Here is a 13,831-nt window from a genome sequence, read left to right as displayed (position 1 = left end):
AGTCTTTCGGTATGGAAAAGGACCATATTCGGTAAAATTATATCTAATTATAACAATGAATAGCAACTTGTTGCAAAGACCCTCATTGTTATAATTATATATATATATATAAAACATTTACGACGTTTCTTTCTCTCTCTCTCTCTCTCTCTCTCTCCACACACACATACATACAGGAGTGGTTGTGGTAAGAAGCTTGTTTCTCAGCCACATGGTTCCGGGTTCAGTCCCACTATGTGACACCTCGGGCAAATGTCTCCTACTATAGCTTTGGGCCGACCAAAGCCTTGTCATAGACAGAAACTTAAAGAAGCCTGCCGTATATGTGTGTTTGTCCTCCCCACCATCTCTTGACCACCGACGATGCTGTGTTTATGTTCCCGTAACTTGTAGGTTCGGCAAAGAGACCGATAGAATAAGTACTAGGCTTACGAATAACAAGTCCTGGGGTCGATTTCTTCAACTAAAACCCTTTGAGGCGGTGCTCCAGCATCCGCCGCAGTCAAAGAATGAAAGAATATATATATATTGTAATATATTATTTCGTATTCATATATAATTTTATTTTATCTTTCTTATCGTTTTCATTAACCCCTGACTAATCCCTCAGCCCATCCTAGCGATAAACTTTACAAATGTAAACAACAGAACGAAAACAAACGTTAGTAGCTTGTATGTTGTCATGGTAGCAGTTCCGGTACACTATAGAATTCTGGGTAATGCCAATTTCACTGAAAGACGCCTGAAGTTTTCTTGAAGTAATTTTACCACTTTCAGGGTAGGTATTAAGTTTTGCTAATATTACATACATACATGCATCCAGTCATACATACATACGTACATACATACATAATACATACACACATACGTTGTTGTTTGGCACCAGGATAGTCCAGATAGAGTTGAATTAATGTTGAAAAGTGGTCCAGCCGTGACCATCCTGCCTTATATTTAATCAAGTCTTCATATATCTGCGATTGGTTATGTAATATGTCGATCCCCATTCTTTGTAGGCAGAGTGTGATTTGAGTCATGTTTGGCTATTGTTTTGAGCAAGTCGAGCAGTAACAGAGAAGTTTCTTCATTATATCACAATTATGTGTAATTATGTAATTATTGTTTTGAAAGAAATAGAGAATCATCCGAGACTGCATGAGAAATATAGAACTGGGCAGGACAGCGTGGGAGCCTCTCTGTACTCGATAGACACGCTAGAAATAGCAGCAAAATCGATTGATTCTTATATTTCACTTTCAAAGCCTTTTTCCTTCTTCACAACCAATCGAGAACATAAAACTCCCCCCCCCATTTTATCTTCTTCTTCTTCTTTATAAACCTATTTACGTCTATGTTTTATTGTAACATGAGAATTTACTTCACATTTTTCCACCCCAATACGTAGTTTTAACTTACAAGTTCCCTTCTGTGTATCATCTAGTTGTGTAAGCCAATGTTTTCATTCACTGCTTTTTGGAAGTAAAAGATGTTTTAGTTACACGTTTGGGCACGTAACACTTACCTACCTCGAAGCACGCGTTTAACGTTTATGCTGTTTCGCTTTGGGAACGTTTAGCATGTCCACTAAATTATATTTTCAAAGTTTATTTATTTACGAAGAAATGCACTTTTTACAATAATCCGATAGCATAAAAAAAAAGTCTCTGTCTATTTTATTATTAATAAAGTCTTTGATCGTATATTATACTTATTATTCTCTACTACTAACTTTATTTCCAAATACTGTCAACTGTTTATCGTTGTTACCAAGGACACGAGTAGCGTCAAACGTGGCGGACGATTGATTATCTACGCGCGCGCGAGAGAGAAAGTAAAATAAGTAGTGTTGTGAAGAACTATGTTATGTATGTGTGCTTGTGTGAGTAAACACTTGGAAGTAAAAAAAAGCGGTGTATTGTCAGAATTGTTAGGGTGTCGGACAATGTGCCTTGCGGTATTCATATACGGCCCTTTGCATTCTAATTTAAAATCCCACCATGGTCAATTTTAGAACGGCCCTCTTTTACTCTTTTACTTGTTTCAGTCATTTGACTGTGGCCATGTTGGAGCACCGCCTTTAGCCGAGCAAATCGACCCCAGGACTTATTCTTTGTAAGCCTAGTACTTGTTCTATCGGTCTCTTTTGCCGAACCGCTAAGTTACGGGGACGTAAACACACCAGCATCGGTTGTCAAGCGAATGTGAAGATCAGAGGTAAGGGTTGTGGGCCACTTCGAACAGGTGTAAGAAAATTATTCATCCACTTTCCCATAAGAGTTTTCTTTTATTCTTTTACACGTTTAAGTCATTTGATTGCGGCCATGCTGGAGTACCTCCTTTAAGAGTTTTAGTATAAGAAATTGACATTAGGACTTATTCTTTGTAAGCCTCATACTTATTCTAACGGTTTCCTTTGCCGAACCGCTAAGTTACAGGGACATAAACACACCAACATCGGTTGTCAAGCAGTGGTGGGGGAGACAAACACAGACACACATAAATATACATGTATATGTATACATACGACGGGCTTCTTTCAGTTACCATCTATGAAATCCACTCTCAAGGCTTCGCTTGGCCCAAGGCTGTAGTAGAAAACACTTGCCCAAGTTGCTACACAGTGTGATTGAACCCAGAATCATGTGGTTGGGAAGCAAGCTTCTTACCACACAGCCACACCTGGACCTACAAATAAAAATAGGAAATGTCAGTTTGGTGTTACTTTCCAAGCCCCTCTTGTAAAACAGTTAACAGTTTCTGGTTTGAGAAAGTCCAAAAGTTATTCAGCAGTGTATTTGTTCATGAGGTCAAAGAAAAATAAGGGAGTGGAACCTTTGACATGACATCATGGAAATTGAACTAAATCATGAGTGGCTTAGGGATTGTGGCATACTCTCACTAACAAACAGGATCCTATGGTAACATTAGCTTTAGAAATAATTTATATTTCAGCATTTTTCATTTGTGTGTTTGGATCCACTGGTAACATGTCAGGACCCAACTCAAAGAGCTGAATAATCTAGGGATGGCATTACATTTGCATTTTTTTTTTTTTTTACTTTTAAGGGAAACGTTTTTAAGTTTGCTTCCTACCATTGGCTTCTGCTAGGCACCACCTTGGACAAGTATCTTCTACTATAACCAAAAGTTCTATCAAAGCCTTGTGAGTAGATTTGGTAGACAAAAACTGACAACAGCAGCTCATCAAGTGTGTGTGTGTGTGTTTGTGTGTATATATAGTCAAGACTATTGAAAAGGTTGCAAAAATTTTAGGAAAATAAAAATAAGGAATAAGTGGAAATTTTACCGGTGAGTGTGTTAAATTATAAGGCACAAAAAGAAAATTACTCTCCCCAGACACAACAGAATATGCTTCAACACACGAACTCATAAAGAATCTTGCAAACCAAATCCAAAAACGAAATATAAATATATATATATGTATACATGAAAGGTGCTGAAAGGTTCTTATCTTTAAGGGTATCATGAAAGGCCTAGTTGGAGGCTCAACCTTCCTCGATCTTTTACAGAGCTGAGAAAAACTGAAGGACTGCTGCATTATGTGTGAATCTGAGAGGGGAAAATGTTGAATATAATCATAATTAGCTGATCCTCCTGTATTTTCTTTTACCCAAAGCCAGGAACTTTTCAGTACTCCTTCATATATATATATATATATATATATATATATTCATTTCCAATATTCTGTGGAAACATGTTTGGCCATAAGGAAATATTATCTTGCTTCAAAATAGGTGAGGGTTGGTAACAGGAATGAAAATACTGTACTTTCCCTCCAACCACTTCCTGCATTAGTTAACTATGTGGCCTAAGTTACAGAAACTACTTGTTTTCCTCAAGTGAGCTGTCTGAAACAGCTTAGGGATTTCATTTCATGGGCATTCTAACTGATAACTACTTCTGTACATTTGCTACCTCATAAGTGATTGCTTTTGTGTACCAAAAACCTTGCTGCACCTTGTGTACCTATTCTTTGTTCTGAGTAAATGGTATTGTTTTGTTGATTGCTAATTTCTTACATAATGAGAGAAGCAGTTTATTAGGAGTACTGGGCAGGGTATCAAAACATAGAGAGACCAAGCAGAATGACATACACAAGCATCTCTCTATGAGAGCAGTGACTCCCAATAAGAAATGATTTAAGCCTTGAGGACTCATCCAACTGTTGCCTCCAGAGAAAGTAAACATAAAAATGATGATGATGAATGTTGACTTTTAAGCAGAGAATTGATTAATTGATTTAAGCATTAAAGTGTTGGATGAAATACTTTGTGCTATTTTGGGCCTTTACATTCTGAATTTGGATACCACCACGGTCGACTTTTTCATCCTTTCAAGGTTGATAAATAAAGTGCCAGTTTAGGATGGTGGGCTGGCAGAATCATTAGAGTACCAAAATAGGTTGCTTTGTTTATACATGTTCAACTTTGTATTTTAAGTTCAAATCCTGCTGTAGTCTAGCAGAGGTGTTAGACTATAGGATAAGATATCTTGTGGTATTTATTCTGACCTTTGTACTCCAAGTTAAAATCCCTCTGAGGTCAACTTTGTCTTTCAACTATTTGGGGTTAATAAAGTACCAGTTTAGGGCAGTGGGATAGCAAGACCATTAAACTTCTGAACAGTATACCTATTCAATCTACCGAGAGAGCAGACTATACTTGATTACTTTAATGGAATTTAACCTTTCAGGTTGTAGTCTAGACCAATCATTTTTGTGGGCTCCAAACATTTTTTTCCAACCATAATCAGGGCTAGGTTAACAATAAACAACAATTAATTTAATAATTAACATTTTCTACTTTATTTGTGTCTGTAATTTCAGTTCAGATATTTGAGAAGCCGTTTCAAAGAAAACGAGAATTATGCCAGTGTTCTCTTTGACTTATTAATTGAGAAGATATGAATACAAGTGATAGACACAGCTAGCTTTTAGTGATGACAAATTCAATGATTTCACAAATATCTAAGGTCATAATGTCATAATGGTCAGACAGTAAATATTGGAAAGTCTCTGAATATTTTCAATTATTCATAAGTGATTGACTCAAATATCTTGGTATCAATTTCTATTGATATTTAGAGATGCAGGCATGCCTGTATGGTAAGAAGTTTGCTTACCAACCGCATGATTCTGGGTTCAGTCCCACTGCAGTGTAGCTTGGACAAGTGTCTTCTGCTATTGCTTTCCACTGACCAAAGCCTTGTATGTGAATTTGGTTGACAGAAACTTAAAGATGCTTATTGGACACTAAACTCTGCTTGCAAAGACCTGTTGGGGCAAGTGAAATCAAAATCACATTCGATGTCTGGCACCTGTACTAGCGGGGTGCAAAGAGCACCATACGAGCGTGATCATTGACAGAACGGCTAACCAGCTTCCATGCTAGTGGTACATAAAAGGCACCATTCGAGTGTGATCGTTACCAGCGTCGCCTTACTGGCACCTGTGCCTGTGTTAGTAGGGTTCCAAGAGCACCATCTGAGTGTGATCGTTGCCAGAGCAGCCAACTGGCTTCCGTGCCAGTGGCACATAAAAGGGCACCATTCGAGCGTGATCGTTACCAACGTCACCTTACTGGCACCTGTACTGGTGGCATGTGTAAAAAGATTTGAGCGAGGTTATTGCCAGTACCGCCTGACTGGCCCCCGTGCCTGTGGCACGTAAAAAGCACCCACTGCACTCTCTGAGTGGTTGATGTTAGGGAGGGCATCCAGCTGTAGAAACCCTGGCAAATCAAGATTGGCATCTGGTGCAGCCATCTGGTTTGCCAGCCCTCAGTCAAAATCGTCCAACCCATGCTAGCATGGGAAGCGGACGTTAAACAATGATGATGATGACGATGTGTGTGTATGAGCGAGTGTGCATGTTAGTGTCTCCTTGCTTGATGTCATGTGATACTTTTAAATGAACATCACTGCCATACAAATGACTTTGTTTATTTACATTCTTTTGTGAAGAACATGTCAAGCCATGGGGAATATTATCATGCTTGGAAACTGGTGGGGGTTGGTGACAGGAAGGATATCTGGTTTTAGAAAATCTGCCTCAATAAACAATGTTTGTCCCATGCAAGTATACAAAAATGGATGTTAAAATGATGGTGATTTGGAGCCTACAAGTAGGAATTGAACATATAATTCTTTGGTGTCTGTTATAAAATTTAAAAGACATGAAAATTTGAATAAATATTTTGTTTACTGAAAATCCAAAGAATATTGCAGTTGCTTCCATTTAGCTGTTGACTAAGCTCTTCTCCAAGTTCACCTTGATGTAAATTAGTACCTCAGTGCAAAGGACAGTCTATGAAACTCTTCATTATATAATGCGGTTGATGTTAACATACTTGATTTAAAGTGTTGAAATTGTGATTGAAGTCACATGTGAAATGAGGAGAAACAAACCATTGGCTTAATTCAGGCCAGAGTGAAGATGCATGGCTTAGTGGTTTGGGTATTTCGCTCATGATCATTAAGTCATGAGTTTGATTCCTGATGGGGTATTGAGTCCTCAAACAAGACACATTTCATGTTGTTCTAGTCCAGTCAGCTCCTGAAAATTAGTTGTACTTTGATTGCAAATAGCCAGTCTTGTCACACTCTTTTAGTCAAACAATTTGTTTGACTAAAAGCAGTGCTCCAGCATGGCCACAGTCAAATGACTGAAGCAAGTAAAAGAATATAAACCTATGTAGATGTACACATTTATCAACATCATCATTTAACGTCTTTTTTCCAGGGCATTAAATGAGGGATAGTTTAACTAGAACAGAAGACCAAGGGCATTCTACCAGGTTCTATGTCTGCTTTGGCTTGGTTTCTACATCTGGATGCCTTTCCTAATGCCAACCACTTGACATACATTTCACGTTTACTCTGGGCTGCATCGCTAGTGATGTTTCTGGGATCTCAAAGGGCTTCAAATTTTTCAACATCAGACCTGCTCATCCAGCTGACTCAGCCAGGGTCGACCGAGCTCCAGCTTGCATCCCATAGTAGGAAACTATTGCTCTGCCCTAGAGGCCTTCTCTGCAGCTTCAGGGATGGAATCTATTGCCCTCCTCTTTGCTGCATCAGTATCTTGAAGCCCAGTCAGAGTTTCTGCAGAATGAACCCCCACAATACCCCAATAACGTACTTCTATGGTCTCATAAAATGCCTGTCAGCCCCAATTTCTGCACTGCTCTACCAATTCCTTGCATTTGGCAAGCTTCCTCTCATGAGTTTCCTTCATGTGTTCTTCCCAGGGCACAGTCAATTCCCACATGACCACCTTTTTTAGTGGCGTTTGAGAAAATCACTATGTTTGGGTGGAGTGTTGTTGGCACTATGCAGCTTGGGAACTTCAAAACATTCCACAATATCCATTCTCAGTTGCCCGTCTAGCACTGTGGAAAGTAGGCGTGATGGTCACTTGAAGTTTCAATGAACTTAATTTCTCTTTGGCTCTGAGAAAAGTGATGTTTACTCTGGGGAGATGTTTACTTGACTGTATAGCTGTCATTACCATCTCCAGAATCATGTTGTGTGTCTTGTCATGCCACCAATGGTAGCAGACACCAGCCAAAGATCTGGGGCAGCTGCTGAAGAGATCTTGAAGAGGCACCTTTTCAATACTCAAGGGACAGAATTGTGTTTCATTCCTGCCCCATGTGTAAAATTTTGCTGCCTGGATTAGAAATCTAATATGCTTGATGTCAGTCCACCAGAGATCTGATCAGCTGATTTTCCATTGCTGTATATTGGTCCACCTTGTCCAAGCTTCTTGTTGGCTGGGTCCCTCCACCGCTCTAGCCGTTGTTTCTTCTATAACCATGCAGATTTCTTCTTGGAAGAAATGTTGTTGCTCTTTCCCTTTAATGCTTCCAGTCTGGTGGGTTGGGAAGTAACTCAAGAGTGAGTGGCCTATTACCACAGTCCCAACCAGAACATTCCGTCTCAACCATTCCTCTGCGACCTACAACTGTTTGGAAGCACTCCACTTCCTGTCTGTGCAAACTTCAATGTCAGTTCCTGCTACCTTTGTGTCAGTGGAATCTCTGTACTTCATGGCCTCTCTAGTTATTGATTCTATGGCTGCAAAACCAAAAAACTGCTTACTTTAGCTAAGGAATTTATGTCTCAATAATGGCTGGTTGTTAAAGGGGGTTGCATATTCTTAACCCTCTAATATTCAGATTACTCTGTCAAATGTAATACTTATTAATCCATATTGTTTTGAATTAATCAAGCATTATCTTGTTGCTTTGAGATTTTGATGATGTGACTGTTTATTTGTAGAATGACATTATAGGATAGATGGGAGAGGCCAGACCTGGCCAGTTTGAGCATAAAATGGGTGGAGTAATTTGGCCTGATATGATCGGTTTAAATGCTAAAATGTTAAAGGTCCTTACTTCTTTGGTGTAACAATCTTTAACAACTAAATGTCACATCTCTCTCTATATAAACGGCAGTTTGTCTGTCTGCGTGTCTGTGTGTCTGTTAGGTTGTACCCTCACCCTGACCACGGCTTTCAACCGATTCTGATGAAACTTGACACACACATAGCCCAATGTCATAATTCAAAACTAATGCAGTGAAAATTTTGAAAAGTTCCCCCAGTTCTGAAAAAAATCGATAAAGTCGACATGGGGTCGAGAATCAGAAACACAAACCACAGACTGTCTAGGGAACGCAACTCGACTTTTTAACTCACAAAAAAAAATTTGCCATAATTTTTTTTCCATTTTTTTGCTATTTTTTGGCTATAACTCTCTAAAAATGCTTTATAGTTATTTCCGTTACAAACCCGAGCAACGCCGGGCGTTACTGCTAGTCATGAATAAATGCCCAATTGTTATTTTAAGACGGATTACATGTATATTTATATGTAGGCATGATATTGAACCCAGAATGTTTCTCAGTAAACAATTATTATTTTGTCTTATTGCACTTTTTTCCTACAACTGAATCTGTTTTGTTTCCTATTTCAGCCCCTAATGTCTAATTATAATCGCCTCGGTATCCTGGATCAGATTCATTTAGCTGGTGAAGATGAAGATGATTTATACTCTGGATATAATGAAGCCAACCCTATTTTTGATAACGAGGTAAGTAATCACCACAACATTATGTAGTATATATATATATATACATAGACTCCCTCTCTCTCTCTTTCGGAGAGGCACTGAGCAGCTATACGTACACATACACACACGGCAGTAACTTCCACCTACCGAATTCAATCACAAAGCTCCGGTCGGCTTGAGGCTATAGTGAAAGACACCTACCCAAAGTGCCACACAGTGGGACTGAACCCGAAACCATGTAGCTAGGAAGCAAGCTCCCTAACCACACAGCCATGCCAAAAATTGTGAAAGTGGGATTTTCAAAATTGAAGAGTGTTATAATTTGCTTGAAGCCTTGTGTATTGTTTGTAAAGAATAAAAAGTTTTGAATTGTACAACAATGCACTATAATACAGACATAACAGCAACTCCGTCTAAGAATATCTGAAGAAGGAATATTATTCCGAAATATCATCAGACTATGGGTGACGAAATTACAACAGGTATATAGTCTATTGTCTGTATTATAGTGCATTGTTGTACCATTCAAAACTTTTTATTTTTTTCAAAATTGGATTGTCACATACGAATTCTTCTACTTTGCATCTTCTATTTTTCATTTGGTTTAGTCATTGTACTGTGGTCATACTGGGGCACCACACTTTGAAGCTTGTTTTTGTATGTGAGAAGGTGCATGGCTTAGTGGTTAGAGTATATGATTCACAGTCATAAGGCCATGAGTTTGCTTCCCGGCTGTGTCCCATAAGCAAGACACTTTATTTTAAAATGAGTTGTATTTGTATCTCAAAAGGGCCAACCTTATCACATTTTGTGTCATGCTGAATCTCCCTGATAACTATGTTAAGGGTGCGTGTGTCTGTGGAATGCTCAACCACTTGAACATTAATTTCACGAGCAGGTTGTTCTGTTGATCTTATCAACTGGAACCCTTGATCAAAGGAGTTCCAGTGTGTGTGTGTGTGTGTTGGTACAGCACACAGGCTGTTGACAAATATCACCATCATACAGCAATGTCATTTGTTTTGCAGTCTTCTATGAAATCATGTCTGAACTGAGGTAAAATTCTACCATGCTTGGGAGCAGGCAAGGGTTAGCTTGCAACAAGAAGAGCATCCAACCATGGAAAAATCTGCCTCAAGGAATCTCATTTAACCCAAACAAACATAGAACAGTAGACATTAAATTGATGATGATGATGATCATAAGTTGTTTTCTTGTGGGAGATTTGTTGACTGATGACATTGAGCATTATTAAATGACTAAATGGAAACTTATTGCTACCTGGAACATCTACATTGGTGGTTCCCAAACTTTTACAGACTGCCACCCACTTGGCACCCAGGCCACGTTCCTAGTGTCCCCCCACTCCACTTACCACCATAAACACCAACCACTTTCAACAACAAATTCAAAACAACCGTATTTTGCAAATAAAACTTAACTACTTAAGCTAGTTAACCTATTATCTTTTTTTTTTACATCTATTGCCCACCCTTTTGGTTACCCCATTATCACCCCATTTTTTCTCAATGCCCCTCCCCTCGATCTTTCCACCCCCACCCCCCAATGGTTCTGTACTACCCACTTTGTGAACTACTGATCTCCATAAACAGTGCATGCTGATGTGGTTATGAGGAGAAAAAAATTTTGAATTTGAGAGCAAGAATTTTTGTTTCAGATAAGCAACATGGTTATTATCTATTGGGTCAGTGTTCCTCTTCTCATCTTATTCATGAAGGCACGTGACTTTGTGGTTAGGGTATTCGGCTCACATTCATAAGGCCATGAGTTCAATTCCCAGTGGCTCGTTGTGTCCTTCAGCAAGACACTTTATTTCACATTGCTCCAGTTCACTCAGCTGGCAAAAATGAGTTGTACCTCTGTTTCAAAGGGCCCACCTTGTCACATCCTATGTCATATTGAATCTACCTGAAAACTACATTAAGGGTACACATGTCTGTGGAGTGCTCAGCCACTTGCGTGTTAATTTCACAAATAGGCTGTTTGGTCAAATGGATCAATTGGAACCCTCATCGTCCTAACTGATGGAGTGCCAATATTCATGGGGCTACAGCTTAGTGTTAGTCTTTTCAACCTCAAAAGATTATACCGTGTTAAAAATCTGTCTGTAATTTGAGTTGACCTGTGATAGACCTATTCTCCATACAGGTGTAAATCTTGTCTTGTGATCCGACACTATATAAATCTAGAGATTAGGACTGACACAAGCTGTTTTAATTGTTGGAAAATTCAATTCACTTTCAAGAAAAACGTGTTTTTTTTTTTCCTTTCTCTTTATTAGTTTTAGTTGATCTATTCTGTAATGTCAGGCGAATGGGTGACTTAAATGGGATTAGTAGTGTGTTAAAGTTGAAAGCTTTTATATTTATGTTTTTCTCTTTTTGTTTTGTGTGTTTGCACACAACAAATATGATTATGTTAAGGATAAAATTAGATACAGATCTGAGTCTGATAAGTAGCAAGTAAGAACAAAAATCTTGAAAAGTGATTGAAAGCTTCCATTCTTAAGTGGTTTTAATGGTAGAATTATAATCAGCTTTAAAGGTAAAGTTTAGAATATATATATATATATACACACACACACACATATATATATATATACACACACACACACACACATACATACATACATATATATATATATATATATATATATATATATATATCCATGCATGCATACACACTCACACGCACACACACATATAATAGATATATACATATATATATATGAAATGATAGAATTTGATATTGTTACATGACACTTGTGTCAAGGGTGCTACTATGAAAACAATAATTCTTGGACACTGGAATCTGATATATTGTGGTGATGGGGTAGTGGTGGTGGTGGTAGAGTTGTTGGTATTTGTGGTGGTGATAGTGGTAAACAGAAAGAGAGTGCAGTAAGTCTTCAGAAATAGATTGTACACTATTTGGTTCATTGAATATTTTTTAGGTTTGACATTTCTTGTGTTCCTTCAGAGAAAATGTTCTTGGTATGTGTGTGTTTGTGTGTTAGTGAATGAATGTTTTTTAGTGTTACTGATGTGTCTTAGTGCTTCTGTTGTATGCTTTGATAAATTACAAGAGACATATTGGTTGGAACAAATTGGAAGCATGAGCTTTACCCCCAGCCCACACTCATGTATGCCACTGTTCTTTCAGTTTACCAGTCAAAGTATATTTCATTTCATTTCTATAAATGCTACATGTGAAGGTGCATGGCTCAGTGGTTAGAGCATCAGGCTCACAATCACGAGGTAGTGAGTTCGATTCCTGGACTGAGCTGTGTGTCATGTTCTTGAGCAATACACTTTATTTCACATTACTCCAGTTCACTCAGCTGTGGAAATGAGTTGTGACATCACTGGTGTCAAGCTGTATCGGGCCCCCTTGCCTTTCCCTTGGATAACATCACTGGTGTGGAGAGGAGAGATTGGTATGCATTGGCAACAGCTAGCCTTCCACTAACAACCTTGCCTGGATTTGTGCCTCAGAGCAGAACTTTCTAGGTGTGATCCCATAGTCATTCATGACTGAAGGGGGTCTTTACTCTTCACCCTATGTACATGTAATGGCATATAGTGGGGAGGATGGTATGCGTGGGTGACTTCTGGTTTTCCATAAACACTCCTGCCTGGACTTGTGCCTTGGAGGGAAACTTTCAAGGTGCAATCCCATGGTCATTTATGACCAAAGGGGGACTTTACCCTTTACCCTATGTACATATAATGGTGTGGAGAGGGGGGGTCTTTACCCTTTACCCTTTGTACATATAATAGTGTGGAGAGGGTATGCATGGGTGACTGCTGGTCTTCCATAAACAACCCTGCCTAGACTTGTGCCTCAGGGGGGAATTTTCAAGGTGTGATCCCATGGTCATTTATATATGTGTGCTTGTGTGCAGTCGTGAGGAAACAAATGTGGCCAGCAGTTAAGAAGTTTACTCTCAATGACAAAGTTCTGGATTCAATGCCATTACAAAGATATCATGAGCAAACACTTTTTCTCATAGTCCCAGATCACCACATGCTTTGTGAGTAATGCTGGATAGATACACATAGATACATAGTACAAATCAGTTCAAAATAGGGGCCTGAAGATTGGAATGCAGAATTTTTAACCACTCAGAAGTGTGGCTGTATGGTAAGAAATTTGCTTCTCAACCACATTTTTCTAGGTTCAGTCCTACTGCCCAGTACCTTGAGAAAGTGTCTTCTACTTTAGCCTAGGGCTGACCAAAGCCTTGTGAGTAGATCTGGTAGGCAGAAGCTGAAAGAAGCCTGTCATATATATATGTATATATATACACACACACACACATATATATATATATATACATGCATGCATGCACACACACACACACACACTGTATATAATGCTAAGATATTATAAATTTAAAACATAAAGGAATTATCAACACCTTCAAGACTTTGGGGCCACCCTGTATGTGTGTGCCTTTATATATAGAAAGATAGGTACTGTATTAATTACTTGAAAATATTCTGATCAAAACTTTCCTCAGATAGAAACTCAAAACAAGACTATTTATTCTGAACCCAAAGATTTATATTTTAAAAGAATTCTATTTTTACTTTCATTTTCTTTTATTTGCCCTCCCCTCTCTTCCTCTCCTTTTAATTTTGTTTCTTGCTTTGTTCTACAAGAACAATTATAAATCTTGCTATTTGCTAACGTTTACAAAATACATATTTACCAAAGTC

General features: G+C 38.5%; 1 protein-coding gene across 2 annotated transcripts in view; it reads left to right on the top strand.

Annotated features, from left to right (window-relative positions):
- The first annotated feature begins 656 nt into the window (after nt 1-656).
- Nucleotides 657-13,831, top strand: part of LOC115215608 (intraflagellar transport protein 88 homolog) — a 149,345-nt gene continuing 136,170 nt past the window's right edge. For both annotated transcript variants that reach the window (XR_005000679.1, XM_029784830.2), the window contains exons 1-2: nt 657-778; nt 8,994-9,110. Coding sequence is in view for 1 of the 2 variants with exons in the window: in XM_029784830.2 (XP_029640690.1) it covers nt 9,000-9,110 (111 nt within the window). In the remaining variant the exon portion in view is untranslated. The remainder of the gene's footprint in view (nt 779-8,993; nt 9,111-13,831) is intronic.

Source organism: Octopus sinensis, linkage group LG9 (assembly GCF_006345805.1).
Source record: "Octopus sinensis linkage group LG9, ASM634580v1, whole genome shotgun sequence".
In the NCBI taxonomy this organism is placed as follows: Eukaryota; Metazoa; Mollusca; class Cephalopoda; order Octopoda; family Octopodidae; genus Octopus; species Octopus sinensis.
The sequence above is the reverse complement of the archived record's forward strand: the minus strand, read 5'-3'. Positions and strand labels throughout refer to the sequence as shown.